The 17,807-nt window shown below is 42.4% G+C and overlaps 1 protein-coding gene across 1 annotated transcript; it reads right to left on the bottom strand.

The window, feature by feature from the left end:
- Window positions 1-4,328: 4,328 nt before the first annotated feature.
- XKRX (XK related X-linked) lies at window positions 4,329-16,044 on the bottom strand. The gene is made up of 3 exons (XM_059911007.1): window positions 15,556-16,044; window positions 11,015-11,283; window positions 4,329-5,361 (listed from the first exon to the last, which is right to left on the bottom strand). The coding sequence occupies exons 1-3, from the start codon at window positions 15,888-15,890 to the stop codon at window positions 4,616-4,618; spliced, it is 1,350 nt and encodes a 449-aa protein (XP_059766990.1). The 5' UTR covers window positions 15,891-16,044; the 3' UTR covers window positions 4,329-4,615.
- Between the last annotated feature and the right edge of the window lie 1,763 nt (window positions 16,045-17,807).

Here is a 17,807-nt window from a genome sequence, read left to right on the forward strand (position 1 = left end):
TATATGTTAATCCCATCCTCCTAATTTATCCCGGTCATTAGAACAATGCAAATTCATGTGTACAACTCAGAGGGCTTGTCCTAACAATGACACATTGGTAAGAGAGCAATATGTGTAAGTGTGTCTTGAATATTATAAAGTGCTATTCAGATGTTAGTTATTTCTATACATGGAAATGTGTTTTCACAGGTAGTTCTCATATCTCACACAGATTGGCCTTGCTGCTTCCCAGGTTCACATGGTATATGCTTTGTTGCCAAGGCCCATAACATACTTTCACTGTGCACTCCACAGGCTCTAAGGTCTAAAGTGTGTGACTGATGATGGTGCCCGTCTTTCAGGAGGAAAGGCATGATAAGATTATGGGCATACGTGTCCCCTGAAGATAGTAATTGTGTGGCTGAACCACACTGACTCCATTTTGTCAGCTCCATCTTAGGCCCGTGGTCCTACCCCCTCCCCTCTCTGCATGACTGAGCTTTAGCTTACTCACTAGGAATGCACCCAAGCCAGATAAGTTCCCTATCAACTTTTACCCTTGCCTTCATCTGATATGAAAACTAGAAGAATACCTTCTGCTGACATAGATGGGTAATGGTAATGACACCCCTGGGGTGGGGGAGGAAAAAAGCCTGGTTCCCATAGGTGCAGCCGTGCTTCTCCCTTGGTAGCCAGATTCTATTTGTAGCTTTGGCCCCTTTAAGCTCCCCCATACCCCTTTCGGGGGCACAGAGTGCAGCTGTGAATACCTCTGGATCATTGTCCACCCGATCCTGCCTGTATGTAAGTTACCCCCAACAAACTTCATAATTGTACTTTATGGAGTTGCCTGCTTCACTTTTCGGTCCTAAAATTCCTTCTCAGTTCAGAGGATATTACTCAATATCCCCGCCTCCCAACAGTAATAAAGCCCAATAGCAAAAGCTTCAGAGAAGGAGGATCTCCATTCTTAGATAAATATTTTGGAGGGTCCAGAGTCAACTGATTTTGTACTAAAAGATTTCTCAGAGACAGAGTCTCATGGATTTAGATGGAAATATCCTGGGGAGTACCCAACCCTACAGCCGCCCACCTCGCCTATCCCAGGAAGTAGCAATCAATTCTGTAATGCTAAGGACTATGACCTTGTGAGGTGCAGGGATGAGGGGGCTAGCTGAAAGAGCACTCAAGGTTGACCTAGTCTCTCAGGACTGACAGCTCCCAGTGGGGCATTATTCTGTACCATCCCCATCCTCTGGCCTGCTCTGGGAGTCAGCTTCTCAGCAGGAGTAAGAGCAGTGTTGGCAAGAGAAAGTATAAGAGAATGAGCTTCAGCACTACCCTGCTCTGATTGGTTATTTCTGGAGGAAGTACTCATACAAACCTGACTGGGAATTGCTCCCTCCAGTTTTATCCCCACAACCAGGGTCTAGAAGGTATGTGTCTAAGAATATACAGGAGACAAAATCCTGAAACTAGAAAGGAAATGATTCCCTTCACCCCCCACTTCCTAACTCTCCCAGTCCCCAGCCTATAAGTGCATGTGAACTCATGCTCGGTTTTTATCCTAAGCTTTTTAGGACTTGACCCTTCTCTAGAGTGAACTGAGTGGTGCCCCTTGATAAGGAGTGTTTGTGAGAAAGCATGCTTGATACGAACCCAGCCATAGCCCATAAAATATTCTTGAAACCACTAACATATTAAAATAATTTCACAAAAGACCTAAGACAACTTAGAGGTTTACGTCATGATCAAGAGTATAAGGTCTGGAGCCTGAGTGCCCAAGACTGAATCTGGCTCTGACACTCTCTGTGACCTTAGGCAGGTCACTTCACTTTTCTATGCCTTAGAATCCTCATCTGTAAAATGTGGAATAACAGTACCTACCCTCATAAGAGTTGTTTTGAGGATTGAATGAAATAATGCATATAAAGGACCATGCCAGACATATCATAAGTGCTCATAAATATTAGCTAGTCTTTAATTATCCGACAGTGCCTCATGGTTCTATGCCCATAGTCTTTAAGGCATTTGTGGAGCAAATGAAATTGATGACCATTAGTTTATTTAATACGTTTCCTTAATATGTTCATTTCCCCATACTTAGCCTACTGACTTTCCAATGACACGAGGATAGTTGTTGTTACAGTGGCCTAGCATTTACACCCAAACTTTGTGATTCTGCACTCCTTTTCCAAGACCTATTTGCTGGCCCCATCTCTGCCTCCTCTCCCACTCCATTAGACTTGCCCCTACAAAAGTACCCTGTGTTACTTTAAGATTTGAGGATAAAAAGAGAGTTGTCAATTAAAGAACTGTTTGCGGATGGAAGGGAGCACTTTCCTCTGCTCTACCCCCCGTATTCCACAATTTCTTCATCTCCTGTGTATTTAAGAGATTGCTGTGGAACAGAAAGGCCACCACCTACAGGAGGTTCTGAAGGTTCATTTGTATAATGTATCACTAGTGTCTCTCCTCTGTAGGTAAGGGCAACAGGTTTTTCAGGTGGAACTTGCTCCACACTCCTTACCCTAAACTCGCTGCATTCCTGGGATATTAAGTCACTGAGGCTGGAGAGGATACGTGGGGGAAAATATGCCTGGTCCGGCATGAGGCACATTTTTCTGCCCTGTGTATCTCCACTCCAGCTCTAATTGGTTTGCCTTGCTCACTGTGTGTCTCTGTGTTCTCATAGCATCTGACCCTTAAGTAGCCGAGTCACACGGCTTTTATGGACCAAATTATAGTTCCACACTGCTCTTGCTCTTAAAGGAAGGCATATTAACCATTAGGGAGAAATTCTTGCTTGAATTCCAAAGAGGCAGTGTGTTCTTCTGGAGGTTTGGTAGATTATTTCTTTCAAATGCACCTTGAATAACAGTCAGAGGACAGCAGTGTGTGCTTTTTATGACAACAACCTTCATCTCTATCATGAAAGATGAGGATGAGGAATGCGGGAGTTAGGTTGAAAAAGGAAATCTCCACTGCTCCAAAGCAAGTCACTTCACTCTCCCCCAAACTAAGTATCCAATCCTTTTAGCCCCAAACAGTGGTTGAAGATGGGAAAACCACACTAGACATATCAGCAAATAGGACAATTCTGGCTCATAGCCCTGCTACTTAGAAGAGGGAGCTCTTCCAACATAATGTCCTGACACTGTATAAGAGGAGGGGAAATGGCTAAAGATAAATTCTTAACATGATCCCAAGAGTAAAACTGGATGAGAATGGAAAGCCTTAGGTTAGATTGTTCACAGTTCTTCACAGCATTGTGGTGGGCACAACTGTACACGCTACTAGGAGCTCTTCTCACTTTCCTGGTCTGTGAGGGGCAAGCATTAGTTAGGTAAATGCTGGGATACTCGATCCCAATAGGCAGTGGCCACAGTAACTTCAATTCCTTGGTGACTTTAGAGGCATCCAGCTGACTTTCTCATCAAAATACCCAACTCATAAAAGATATAAACATTAAGAAACATAAGGAAGGGAGAACTGCATTCATCCACTGGGGGTGTGTGAGCGAGCAGATGGTTGATAAGCATATGCTCCTTATTAGAAAATAAAATCCTGTGGGCAGGAAGCAGTACCGATGATGATTTAACGTGATCTCGTTTCCCTCCTCTGCCTTCACTCTACCTTGGAGTGTTAGCCACTCTCCCAACCCCAAACAACATAAAGGCGATGTCCTAGCTATCATTACCTCTCTCTCCCCCCTAAAAAACAAATCAACAAAATACTCAGGATAGTAGGAAACACAAAGCAATCTTCATTTCTTCCACACATTAGAAACATTTTCAATTACAGTTCAGCTTCTCTGAGATCTACATCAATGTTGGTCAAAGAGCACAGAAAAGCCAGGTTGGAGGGAATCCCTGATAAGGAGGCATGAAGTGAGAGCTTTGATTCAACCACTCCACTCAGCACAGTGGAGGCCCATGCAGGTCCCTGAGATAGTCATTCTGCTTTATGCCTTGAAGGAAACCCACTCTGTACTCCCTCCTCAGAGTGTGCCTTTGAAGGGCCACTGAAAAGAAAGATCCTTGATGAATGATCACTAGTAAAGTCCTAATGGACAGCTAACTCATTTAAGGAGCAGCTCTTTTAATAGTGGGGGTTTTCCTCTTAATCAGTGTTTCTCACTGGAATGAAAAGACCCCAGCCACGTTCACAGTTACAGGTTTCACATAAGTCAGACTGTTTCCTGGGAGGTACCCATAGCTGATAAGCAGGCACATCCTCTGATCAGTCAGGATATATTCTGGTGGGATTCTGGGCCATTCAGTCCAGCCCACAGAAACCTCAGTAACGCTCAAGCCAATGAGCAGAGCTACAGAGAGCCTTAGGTGCATGGAGGTAAGTTATCTCATAGGGCAGCCAGACAGCTGACCTGGGTGGGAGGAATGTGAATGATATCTCTGACCCTCCCAGGTACACAGTGGTTACCTTGGTGTCCAAACATAGCAGTCACTCTTAAGGAAATAAAATCTATTTGGGGGCTGCTCTTTCTTCTGATAGGCTTACAGAAAACTCAAAACAATGTCCTGGTGGGTACTCACCCATGAGCCTCATCGTCTCCTTCAATTTCACGGTTGCTCTTGGCAACCCCAACCCATCCCAAAATACCCGAAAGACAGAATCAGACAATGCTTTGCCCTGCTTCAGCATCAACGGATGGCTCTGAGTCCTCAACCCTGCCCCGAGGGTGCTGGTAGCAGCAGACACAGTGGAGATAGTCCACTACATTGTGGGTGAAGAGTGAGCGCAACGGGTGCAAGTACTGGAAGAAAAGGAGCATGAAGCCAATGGAAATCAGATAAGCAATAATGAGCTGCAAGGCAATCAAGGAATGACAGTAATTCAGCAACACTTTCACTCCAAGGAACTTAAAAACCAAGACCATGATCACATTCTCTAACAATCTCACACTATAGTGCAGGCCCATGTGTCCCCAGTTCTGACCTTTCTCAACAAGGTCGCTGTCTGCTAACTTCAACTGCAAAGCTGACCAGCAAGAGAAGTTGATGCCAGCATAGAGGACGGTAACGGAAATCAACACCACTAAGGTGCCAAGCCGGCTGAAATTTTTCTCTATGTTACTGGGCATATGGGCACCACTCCTCCAGAACTTAACCCAAGGCTCAAAGAGGATGATCAGGAAGTTCAGCAATAAGAAGGGCACAGCCTTCAATTTCAAGGTGGCTGAAAAGAGCACGAGAATCATGAGGCGGGAGGTGATCTCCAATGTCCGCCAAATGGTGATGCACAGGACTTCTAGTGGCCCAAGGCGAATCTTGTATTCATCGTACTTGATCTGGATAGCCAACATATTGCAGAGGGTAGCCCCATAGGTGACAGATATCAGGGAAAAGACTATTAGCACAGCTGTAAGAAAAAAAAAGAAACAGAAGAAAATAGATAATCAGTCAATGTTGGTGAAGTTTGTACTCTGACCCAGAGGTCCAGAGAGATGATAGGTGAGACTCAAGGGCCCAAGTTAAGAGCAAACCTACGAATGAACAGAGCTATGTAAACAAACAGCATACACAGAAAGAAAATGGAAATAAACTAAATTTTTTTGCATGACAGGGATTGGGGCAGTTTTTAATTTTTTCTACATTTCTCTAGTTTCTAAATTTCCCATGAAATAAGAAATGAACATATACTGGTAATATTTTAATAATCATGTAAACATACAAAATAAACTAAAAAAACAGTGGGCCTCAGAACCATCATTGAGAGGTCACTAGCATTGAGAGGTCACTAACACAAGAAGAGTACATATAAAGGGATGGGCAGCATCTACCTGATGAAACAAGCTTCTGAGAAAACAGTGCTGGAGGCAGAGAGAACTTGATCTGAAAAAAAATCCAGTCTTAGGAGACTCAGAGAGAATGCCTTTGGTTATAGAAGTCCCTGCTTTGATGAACATCTTCTTCAAGGAACTAATCTTGCTTGTGTATGCTTCTGGAACATAAAATATATACTGGAAATCCCATGAGGGCAGAAGGGACCATGTCTATTTTGTTCACTGCTGTATCACCAGAGCCTAGCACACTGCCTGGAGCATAGTAGGTGCTCAACAAATGTTTGTGGAATTAATGAAGAATTCTGAGTTTAGAGAGGCACCATAACATACCTACGATTAGAAGTGCTTGGTTCAGCAGTGTGAGAGCTTGTGCGACTCACTGAATATCCATGTGCCTCGGTCCCCTAGGTGACCTACACTGAGATACTCTAGAGTTGCTTGTATTACTCATCAGCAATACCAATTTCCCAATGCTTTGGTATACTTTAGGAATCCCCAAACTTCTGGCAGAGTGGTTTAAAAATTTAAAAATCCCATTTCCTAGCCCATAACATCCATACCATTGTGCGTTAGAGTAGGGGCCCTGAAGGATCAGGATGCCCTCTAATCCTGCTATCCTAAGTCTCAACTATAGGTCACACAGTGGCTCTTTCCTTTTCTTCCTTTCTTTATATCAGAGGATACCAATCACTAAGAAAAATCTAGTGCTCTCAAGGAGAGTGAGACGCCAGAGTGTACTCATCCAAAAGAAAAGCTGGAGCTTTCTGTTCCCATAAAAACACTGGATCCAGGGAACTAGAGCCACTGAAATGTCAATTTAATCTGCAAGCAAAGTAAAGACCTTCTGATAGAAACCCAAAAAGAAGCACAGCGTTGTTTCCGAGATCTTTTCCAGCTCTAAGTAGAGGGTTGCAGTCTCTAAGACTGGAAGACTCTCTTAAAGTGTCTACTCTTACCTTTATTTTTATTCCTTATTATTTTTTTCCAGCTTTATTGAGATATAATCAACATATAACATTGTATTAGTTTAAGGTGTACAGCGTAATGATTTGATATACTCTTAGCTTTATAAACCACTCTCAGTCCCATCCTCAAGAGTTGATGCTCCTTGTGGAGTTTGGAACATCAGGGCATACGTACAGCCAGCCAAGTGTGGTGATGCTTTCCCTTAAATTTAGAACTTGTTTATTGATAGTAGTGTAATAAAAAGCAGAAAGCCTGATGCTTCCAATAAATGTAAAAACACCTTCCATCTGTCTCCCTACAAAAAGACACATGCCATAAGAGGTCATAATGCTACTAGTGAAATTTGCTCATCTATGCTGATCTGGATGGCCTTCCAGAGAAAAAGGAATAAGAAAAGGGGTAGCAAAGAGAAGACAGGAGGGTGGGTGAAAATGAGGAAAACTAAAACCAAGAAGTAGTTCACAAAACCTTAAAAGAGAGGGTGTTGTCAGAAAGTTTTTAATAGGAGAAATCACTGAAGAATTGAAAACAAGGCCTTGTAGAAAGTTTCCCTTACATCCTTTGTAGAGTGACCTATAGTTAGAAACACGGATCCTAAAGGTAGATGTCCTGCATTCCAAACCTCTTTGCCATCTATTACTTATGGAACCTTGTGGGGGAATTCGCTTAACCGCTTGGTGCCTCTGTTTTCTCATTTGTAAAATGTGGATAATAACAAGTATCTCATAGTGTTGTTGTGAAGATTTAAATGAAATAGAGAAATGCCTGGAACATAGTAAATGCTATCTGTTAGCTCCTATCATCATCATCATCATCATCACCATTCTCTATTTCCAAAAGTGCAGGAGATGCATTTACTTTGCTTAGGTGCTACCCTGACACTTAGGAAATCAGGTGATTTCAAAACTGATAGATAGACATAAGCCTTACAAAAATGTGAAAAACCTATAATAAGAAAATGATACAATTTCACTGAAGTACATTTAAAAATATTTAATGACATGTACTTCGGTAAACTTGTATATAGTTGGCCCTCTGCATCCACAGATACAACCAAAACCATGGATAGAAAATACTCGGGAAAAAATTCCAGTAAGTTCCAAAAAGCAAAACTTGAATTTGCCATGCACTGGCAACTATTTACTTAGCATTTACATCATATTCATAACTATTTACATAGCATTTACATTGTATTAGGTATTATAAGTAACCTAGAGATGATGTAAACTATACGGGAGGAGGTACACAGGTTATACACAAATACTACACCATTTTATATAAGGGATTTGAAAATCTACGGATTTTGGTATCCGCAGGGGGTCCTGGAAACAATCCCCTGCAGATACCCAGGGTCAACTATAGTTTTCTTGCTACGGGTCTTACATATTTATGGCACAGAGTGTAGCGATGCTGCACCGATGTATATTTATCTCCAAACTCATCAAGTTGTACACATTAAATAGGTAGAGGTTTTTGTTTGTCAGTTGTACCTTGATGAAGTGATTTTTAAATATTTAACGAAATGGAGAGTTAAATTATCTTCTAATATGAAATTGATTGATCCTGTAAAGATGTAAACTCCCTCTAAAATAACCTAAACAACTGAATGCAATCCCAATCACAGTCTCAATAAAATGTTTTTTCTTTTGTTGTTATTGTTTTGCTTTGTTTTGTTTTCTGGTGGGGGAATTGACAAATTGATTGTGAAAATTCATTCTGTTTGGAAGATCAGGCTAAATTGCTCTACTAGATATGAGCTGTGAAAGGCCTTTGAAAGGTACAAGACCTAAAAGCCATAAAGAATTTGAATACATAAAAATTTAATACTTCAAAATGCCAGAAAAGACTACAAGTATATTGTCTCTTACATATAGTGTGTTGCACATCTGTTGCATGTATGACATGTATATGCACATTTAAAATGTGTGTGTGTACACACATACAGAACATTATACAAATGTATACATACACACTTATCCACAGCAGAGAAAGGATTAATAGCCAGAATAAGTAAATAGATCCTCCAAATTAATAAGGAAACGATAAACAACCCACTAGAAAAAGTGAGTAACATATAAATAAGATATTTAAAGAACAGAATGACCAAATGATGCTCAGCTTCACTCATAAAGAAAGTAAACTATTAAAACAGTTATTTTATAATTATATAAATATTTAGTTTAAGATATAAAGAAACAGGCATCTTCATACACTGCTGGTGGGAATACAAATTCATACAACCTTTTGGCAGTACTGCTAAAATTCTAAATATGCATATCTTTTCTCCCAGCAATTCTACTGCTAAGAAGTTATTCTACAAAGTCTCATTCCAGTACACAGATGCTTATAAAGATGTTCACAGGAGCATAGTCTGTAATCAGAGAAAAACTTTTTTGCATGGATGGAAAAATTATAAACAAACTTTAATCCTACCAACAGAAGATTAGGGAAATAAGAAAGAATGGTCCAATTCATATAAAGGAAATATATAGTATATTTATCATTATTATTATTATATATATAAATAACTGTTGAAGAAATATTGGCATACTTTTGAAAAAAACATGCTGCTGAATAGAATGTTTAATTTGCCTTTTTTGGCAAATATATATATATATACATATATATATGTTGTATGTATGTTTATATTTACATAATAAAAAGAAGTCTGCACTACTGTGTATAAAATAGATAACTAATGAGAACCTGCTGTATAGCACAGGAAAGAAAGAAAGAGAGAGAGAGAGAGAGAAAGAAAGAAAGAAAGAGAAAGAGAGAAAGAGAGAGAGAGGGAGGGAGGGAGGGAGGGAGGAAGGAAAGAGTCTGGAAGGATATACACTAAATGGTAAACAGATTACCTTTGGGAAGTCAGATTACATCTCCTATTTTATATATATGTTCTGTACAGCTTTGAATCTTTACCATAACCATGTCTGATTTTTATATTTAAAAAAAATAAGGACCAAAAATAGTAATACATGATCATGGTAAAAAGAAATCCAAACCATATAAAAGGGTATAAAGTAAAAGCTAATAAAAGTCAGCTGACTTCTCATTTTCACTCGCTAGAGGTAAATGGTTCCTTGCATATCTTTCTAGAAATAGTCTGTGCATGTACAATTACCTGCAGGCCATCCGGTTTGTGCATGTATTACTTTTATGATGCATACATATTTTAATTAGATGATTTAATTACCCTCAAAATTCCCAGGAGGAAGAGCATCATCATTTCCAGATTTTTCTCCCCATACTACTGTCAATTCTAGGTAGGTAAAAAGCTTCAAGACCAGTAGAACTTCATGAACAATTCTTAGTAGAGAAAAAAAGAGGGCACATTTCCTCCTTTATTTGAAACATACGGCTTTGCCAAGCAGGGTCAGCACCTAATAATAAGGAAATGGTCCAAAGCTGTACCCACAGCTGTACCAGCTCCAGCCCAAGCTAGAGGCTTACTCATCTCGGGATCCCTCTTTTACAAGTGGGAAATTAAGACAGTGACCTCTTTGGTAACTTCCTCTAAAGATTACAGAGAAGGTCAGGACTGGGACCAGGCCTGACTCGCATCAGTATTCATTCCACACCCCTTTTTCTTTCTCCCCACTGGAGTTGGAAGGAGTGATTAAATCAGTGGTTCCCAAAAGTGGCTGATCAGAATCAACTGGGGTACGTTAAAAAAAATGCAGATTCTTGGTCTCCCACACTCAGATTGATTCAGGTCTGAGTATGGGATGTAAGTTTTAAAGGAAGCTTTCATCCAGTAATTATGTTTTCTCATGATCCGTAATATTTGGGAACCTCTTACTTAAAGGCAGCCATCCCTAAACCAACCAACCAACCAACCAACCAACCAACCAAACACACTCAGTACAATTTAAACACTGTGGGTAGGGAAAATGTCCTACTGGCTGCTGGTATTACTCACTTCTTCTGGGTCCAGAGAGGGTTTATCTGTGGCATTTTTAGTCTAAATACCTCACCCCAGTTCAAGAAATCTGGCAGGCCTGAGATGTCTGGCTCCCCAAGTTGACTCTTGGTGCTGTCCAATAGAACTAGTTCTATAATACCAATAGAGTAATCACTAGGCACACGTAGCTACTGAGCACTTGAAATGTGGCTAGTATGACTGAGGAAATAAATTTTTCATTTTTCATTTTAATTTAAATAGCCACATGAAGCTGGTGGCCAGTATATTGGACAGCTCAGGTGTAGATTTCTAAGACCCTTGATTTCAGTGGAGCCCTCCCCTCTCCTGACCCCACTCACCTCTATCCAGGGGGACCTCTGCAGAGATCAGGGTCACATAGAGCTGACAGGTCAGCTGGGGCACTGAGCCCAGGAAGGCTTGGATCTGTGACATACGTTTGTAGGCACTGCGGTGCATAGCCAGGGTCCGGATGGAGTGGCCCACCTCCCATTCTATCAGCACCTCCTCGCCATTTATTAGCATCTTCTTTCGGGTGAGGTTGACATAGGGCTCCTCCTGCCCTCCTTTCTTCCACAGTGTGAGGTACTTAATCATGGCTTCCAAACATCTGCAGAAGTAAAGCATCATGAGTACTTAACTAAAGCTGTCCTAGGAAGGAAAGTTGTAGTGAGGGGGGAACAATAACTCAGGAGGGCTGTGCTACTTTTTGCCATTCCTTCTCTCCTGTTCTACTCATTTCTCATGAGGCAAGGAGTTGGTCATGCCTTCCACGTGTCACTTCAGTCTAAATCCTTTGTGTTGGGTTGGCAATCGACCAACCTAAGAACACCAATTCAGAAGTGTTTGAGGACTTAAGAATAAGCCTGTGACAGAAAAATGGCTTGAACACAAAGACATTAAAAATGTGTTGAGAAAAAAAAAATGTGTTGAGAGAAAATGATGAAGGTTCCAAAAGGCTCTGGTTTTCATAACACCTCAGGTTCCTGAGGTAAAGCATTCCTTATTCAAAGCTTTCAGCTCCATAATCAGAGCTTTTGAGCTCTGCTTTTTCAAGACAAAGCCCACAACTATAACTGTCGCAGCCAAAAAGTCTTGGAGGGGATCTGGAAAAACCTCTCAAATACACAGGAAAGCCATTTAGCAACAAAGGTACTTAAAAGGCTTGACAACTCAGAACCGAGTGTACTATATACCTAGGGAACCTCAAAAGATCTCTTTAAAGGTTGTTCTGGGTGCCTCTTGACCTGTTTGGGAACAATAGCCTTTTAAACTTCATTCTTTCTCTACAAAGAGTAAAACATCCTTATGAGATCCTATCATCCTTGAAATAATATTAAGACCACATTTCCTGCTGTACCTGTCCCATATCCCCCATATAAATCAGAAGTCTTTAGCAGTTCTGATGTGGTGAAAAGAGAAGCAACTAGAACATATTGTTTTGGAACACCTGAGTTACCACTTCCCCCACTCACACTGAAATAAATGGAAACTGTGGACTATTTCTTCTAAGTAAGAACAGTTGTGTCAAAAATTAAGCAGTCTTTCCTGACAGGCTGAGGGCACGGGTTGCATTTATCTTACCCACTGCTCTTATCACATAGTGGGCATTTGATAAACATTTGCTGAGTAAATGAAAGAGTAAGAAGGAAAAAAAGAATACAGGGTGAGAAGTGATGGAAGGAGAAGATAATAATTAATAATGGCAATGTAATTTAACAACAACAAAAAAAACAGACCAAAGACGAGCTCAGATTTATATGCTCTCTAGGCCTTTGGCTCCCAATAGAAAAGCTTGGAACAGTGCTGGCTGCCATTCTCCACAGGACCCCTTTTTTAAAAAAAATTATTTTATATTGGACTATAGTTGATTTACAATGTTGTGTTAGCTTCAGGTGTACAGCAAAGTGATTCAGTTATACATATACATATATCTATTCTTTTTCAAATTCTTTTCCCATTTAAGTTGTTACATAATACTGAGCAGAGTTCCCTGTGCTACACAGTAGGTCCTTGTTGGTTATCTATTTTAAACATAGTAGTGTGTATATGTCAATCCCAAACTCCCAATTTATCCCTCCCCCCACCACCTTTCCCTTTTGGTAACCATAAGTTTGTTTTCTCAGTCTTTGAGTCTGTTTTGTAAATAAGTTCATTTGTATCATTTTCCCACAGGATCCCTTTGAGATTGGTGCGTGTGTACCAGCCTAAAGCATGTAGTTTGAAACATCCATGTTGTAGGGAAAACTCTAAAATCCAGGAGAGCAAAAGATGGAAGGAGAGAACAGAAAAGGAAAAAAAAGCAACTTTCTCTTCTTATTCAGGAAAAATGCATAAGTGCATTTCCAACAAGAGAGTTTAGATTTTAACCCAAGCCCATCAATGTTATTGCTGAATAAAACATTGGGGGAGGTGGTGGCATGAAGAATTCTGTTTATGCTTCTATTCTTAAGGCCATTTACTGGTTTAAGTAAGCGTGTTTGCCTTGCTTATAAGCGGCAGCAAATGAGAGTACATTTTCATTTCCAGAAGTATCTTTGCGTTTCATACAAGGGAGCCAGGCCCTCCAAACACCTCCATGTGCCTAATAGCATTCATCAAGTTGCTGCCTACCTAAAAAGTAATTTGCCTTGAAAATAAGCATTATCAAGGATATGATTTATGAGCTTTTAATTATTTTTTTTCCCTGCTGTGGGGTAGCTGACTGAGATTATAAATGCTTTCCGATCATTTCTAGTGGGAGCTAAATGACAAAAATGAAACATAGTACTCAACACTCCATATGGACGGTCCAAATCAAAGATGGCTTGGGAGGCCACAAAGCAAAGAGAGAAGTTGAAACGGGGAGCTGGGGCAGAACCTACTGAAATTTGCATCTTCAGAGGGGTTGATCCGTTAACTCAATATATTGCATTTGAAAAGGGCAAGAAGAATGGTTTCCTTGCTCTAATGACATCTCTAAATGACATCTTGGTTCCAAGTTCGAGATGAGGTCTTCCTTTCACAGTTTAACTTCAAAGATTTAGAACTGGAAAGGCCCTTTAGATTACCTAGTCCAGAGGTTGCATAGGCCAGCTGAGTCACATCTGACGAACAGCTGTGGTGTGTTTGGCCCCGACAGTGCTTTTATTTAATTACCAAAATCAGCTGTCAACATGTTCAATCATTCTATTTCACATAAAATCCTGTCTTGGGAGCTTGTCCTGAAAAGTTGGGGCCTTGGCGATACTGGGTCTGAATTCCAACAGGGAAACAATGGGCTGGAGCTGTTCTGTAGAGCGGCTGGCCTCCTTTAGGCAGATCTTGCGGACTCCAGACCGCCACAGTACTCACTAACGCTCCATCATTTCTCTGACATCGAGACTTCATTTTTACTTATCATCACACATGAAACTACTGTTTTTTCTCATCCTTGGCTTGCTTCAGTCATTTATGATACCTGCCTGGCTGGCCCCTGTAAGTGTTTGAGTTTGAGACCCATGATCTAGCCCAACCCATTTATTTTACAGATGAAGGAACTGAGGCTCAAGGCATCTTCAGGGATTTCACCAAGGCCATGTAACTAGTCAATGACAGAGGGCAAACTAGATTCCAGGTCTCCTGAATTCCAGGCCACTGTTTCTGTCGATGTCTCATATTTTCGCTGATGGAGTGTAATCAATTCCTCCCCATCTAAACATATTGATAAAAAAATTTTTTAAAGGGGGCAGTTCCATCCTTAGTCAGTTTCAGACTGTGTTTATTTCTAAGGATGAAATATCTTCCCATTGCAATTACAACATCAACACTCTGACCCATATTCCTCAGCTGACTGCAAGTTTCCGCCTCTCTTGCAATCAAGATAAACTTGGTCCATTCTTTCCTACTGACCTCAGAAGTTTTGCAACATCTCTCTACCTTGAAAATCACATAGCATCCAGATGAGACTTCTGACACAGATGCCTGTATCCCTAGGATAAGGCACATTCTTTCTTTGTTTTTTTAAACATCTTTATTGGAGTATAGTTGCTTTACAATGGTGTGTTAGTTTCTGCTTTATAACAAAGTGAATCAGCTATACATATACATATATCCCCATATCTCCTCCCTCTTGCGTCTCCCTTCCACCCTCCCTATCCCACTTCTCTAGGTGGTCACAAAGCACCGAGCTGATCTCCCTGAAGGCACATTCTTGTCCCTTCAAAGCAATCTGAATGGAAAGACTCAATACTATTACATTGTGCTACAGCATCCAGATGGAGAGATAGGCTATCTTCCTTTGCCCCCTTCTAACCGTGTACCTTTATTGCAGAAAGATACAGAGATAAATAGGAGACCAATAAACTGACAGAGAAAAATAAACTACTATGGGTTCGGGTACCAGATGAGCACAAATGGCTTAAAATACTTTCCAGATGTCAAATAACTCCAGAAAATTTGAAAATATCAGTGGCAGCAGCCCAAGCAACTCAGGGTAAAGAAACTGAATGTGAGATGGGATGGAGGGGGTAAGGAACTTCCATCCAATTTAAAGAGCATCTAAAAGGCAGAGTCAAAATAACACACTCTGAAGCTACAGCCTGTGTTTACAAGGTGACCACATCAATTGGTCTCATACCAGTTTTCACAACCCAAATCCAGATAGCAAACATTGTCAAATGAAGTCTTGTTAATGGTACCATACATGGTTTCGGAACACAGGTACATGCCATATGTTCATTGTGGTGGCACTTAAGACTGCAGATAAGACTTTTTGGATGGCAGGCAGGGAAACCAAGAGTGGGAGGGAATGGGAGAATCGATTCGATTCGAGGCACAGTAACAGTCCTAAAAATATTAAATTCATCTTTCTCTGCACAGTTGGGGGGCAGGGGAGGAGGGAAAAGATTTAAAAGTTGCTCACCTGATAACAGGTCCCAAGAGGATTAGATGCATAAACAGTGATAGTGGCTTGTCTTTGGCCAGATCTCTGTGGACAAAAATGAGGGTCAACTGGACCATAATGGATGAAAACATAAAGAAGGAAAAGGTGTATGTCATCCAGTAGGTTTCACTATTCTTCCGATAGATTGTAACCATGTACAAGGCAGCTGCTGCCTCCCCACAGTACAAAAACGTGGAGAAGAGGATGCCAAATGGAAAGGTAAATCGGGGGTTGGTCCCACGGATGACATCTTCCTCCAGAGAGGATATCGGCTCCACGTTTGGCTCCTCAGGAATTTCAAAATCTCGGTCCATTGTTGAGGTTCTGAGTGTTGTGGTCTGGTCTTCAGAGCACTCCCATCCCCACCTCCCAAGAGAACCCTGTAGCCACTGCAGTGCAAGTATTGGTGAGGAGAGCTGTCAAGTCCAATTCCAGAACGGAGATCTACTAATTAGAGCAGGAGACCGCTCTCTTCTCGTCTCAAACTAGACTTGCTGGAGTCTGGGATGAAGAGGCCAGGAGTACCACTTTGAAACTAGACTCTTGATTGGCCCAGGATTCCAATCGTCAACTACGTGCTGTGGAAGTTGGACAAGGCAAAAAGCAAGCATCTTAGCGCCCAGTCCGGAGTCCAGTTCCAGGCGCGTCAAGAGCCATGGGAACAGCTGTTTCCGTGGCGGCTCCGCCTTTCGCAGCCCCCCAGGCAGGGCGGGTAGCCACTCTCTCTGGGGCACCGACACTCAGCAGCTCCTCTTGAGGAGCCCTGACCAGTGTGCTCTCTCAGATCAGCCGAGAACTGAGCCAGGGCAGAAGAGTGGGCGCAGCCTGAGCGTCCCTTTGGGGATCCAGTTCACTGCCCAGGTACCCTAGCTACTGCTAGGCTGCGGCTATTAGCTCGCCTGCTCGCCGGCGGTCTCTCCGCACCCGCGCTTAGTCAAGCGTTCTCACGGCGGCTCCTCCAATTCCCCAAGCTCCGCCCCCAAGGCAGCCAGGCCAGGGGCAGGAGCAAAGCCACAACCCCGGCCCCGAGCGCAGTCACCGGGGAGAGAAGCAGAGCGCGCGCCCGCTACAGGATCAAGAGAAAGCTGGAGGGGCTTCTTTTCCACAGAGAAACTTTGCTAGCGAAAAACACGACGTGCGGGGCGCCAACCCGGCCCGACGGATGTCGGCAAACTCTCGGGCGCCGTCTGCTGCCGGGGTCCCTGCCTGGCTCGCAGTTCCAGCTGTGAGAGGTCGGTGGCTTCAGGAACGAAGGCACCGATGGCGGGGCTGCACGAAATGGGAGAGACAGCTGGGGCCAAACAAAACCAGCCTGCGAGTTCCAGGGCGGCCAGATGAAGGGTACTCGGTGCATAGAGGCGCGACACAAAGGGGCTTGGGCCAGCCTTCAGAAGCACTTCTCATCACGACCCCCGGACCCTGGAGGGAGCCACAGCTTTCCTCTTAGCCAACAGCAGCAGACCCCCAGTTCTACCCCGCCCTCCCTAACTAGCTCGCTCCCACACTCGCTCAAGCCAGGCGGTTAAGCAGGAGTGTCTCTCTCGGCCTCAGGGTTGAATTTCCCTAGGTCCTATTGCCCTACAGATTTTATCACGGTGGGGTTGGGGAGAGACCTGGGGGGCAATTGGGCCGTAGAGTTTCCTTTCCAAGCGAGAGTGTATGTAGCAGAAGGAAGAAAGAGAAAGAGGGAATGTCAAAGAAAGACTCAAGGTCATATCTAGGATGAGCAAGAAATAAACCTTTAGTGTTTTACACCCCTGAAAAAAAAAAAAAAGACTCAAGGTCAGCCCACAGACCCATATTATATGCCTTGATTTCTCCACTTGCAAAATGAGGCCAGGATGGGAACTTTAGAATGAACTTTCAGGTCTTTGGCTGTAAGGTTCTGAAGAGGTGCCAAATTCTAAATAGAGTGGAGAGGAGCCAGGAGAGCTGTTAGTAAAAATTGAGAGGGGTGTCTTAAAGAGCTCTGAAATTTGCCTAGATTCTTAAGAGCCATCTTCCCCCACCTCGCTGAGCTTTTGTTTTTGTGCCTTCATCTGCATAATTCTAAACCCCGGGGGGAAAAGAGAAAACATCTGCCTCCTGGTAATAATATAAATGTAGCCGAGCCTGTGCCAATCTCCTTTTGCTGCAGGAAGTCAGTAAAAAGGATCTATGTGAGGAGCAGCCAAGTAGCAGCCACCAAAATGATGGCTTCAAGAAAGGCTTAGTCTTGCTGTTGTATTGGT

This window comes from Balaenoptera ricei, chromosome X (genome assembly GCF_028023285.1).
Source record: "Balaenoptera ricei isolate mBalRic1 chromosome X, mBalRic1.hap2, whole genome shotgun sequence".
NCBI lineage: Eukaryota > Metazoa > Chordata > Mammalia > Artiodactyla > Balaenopteridae > Balaenoptera > Balaenoptera ricei.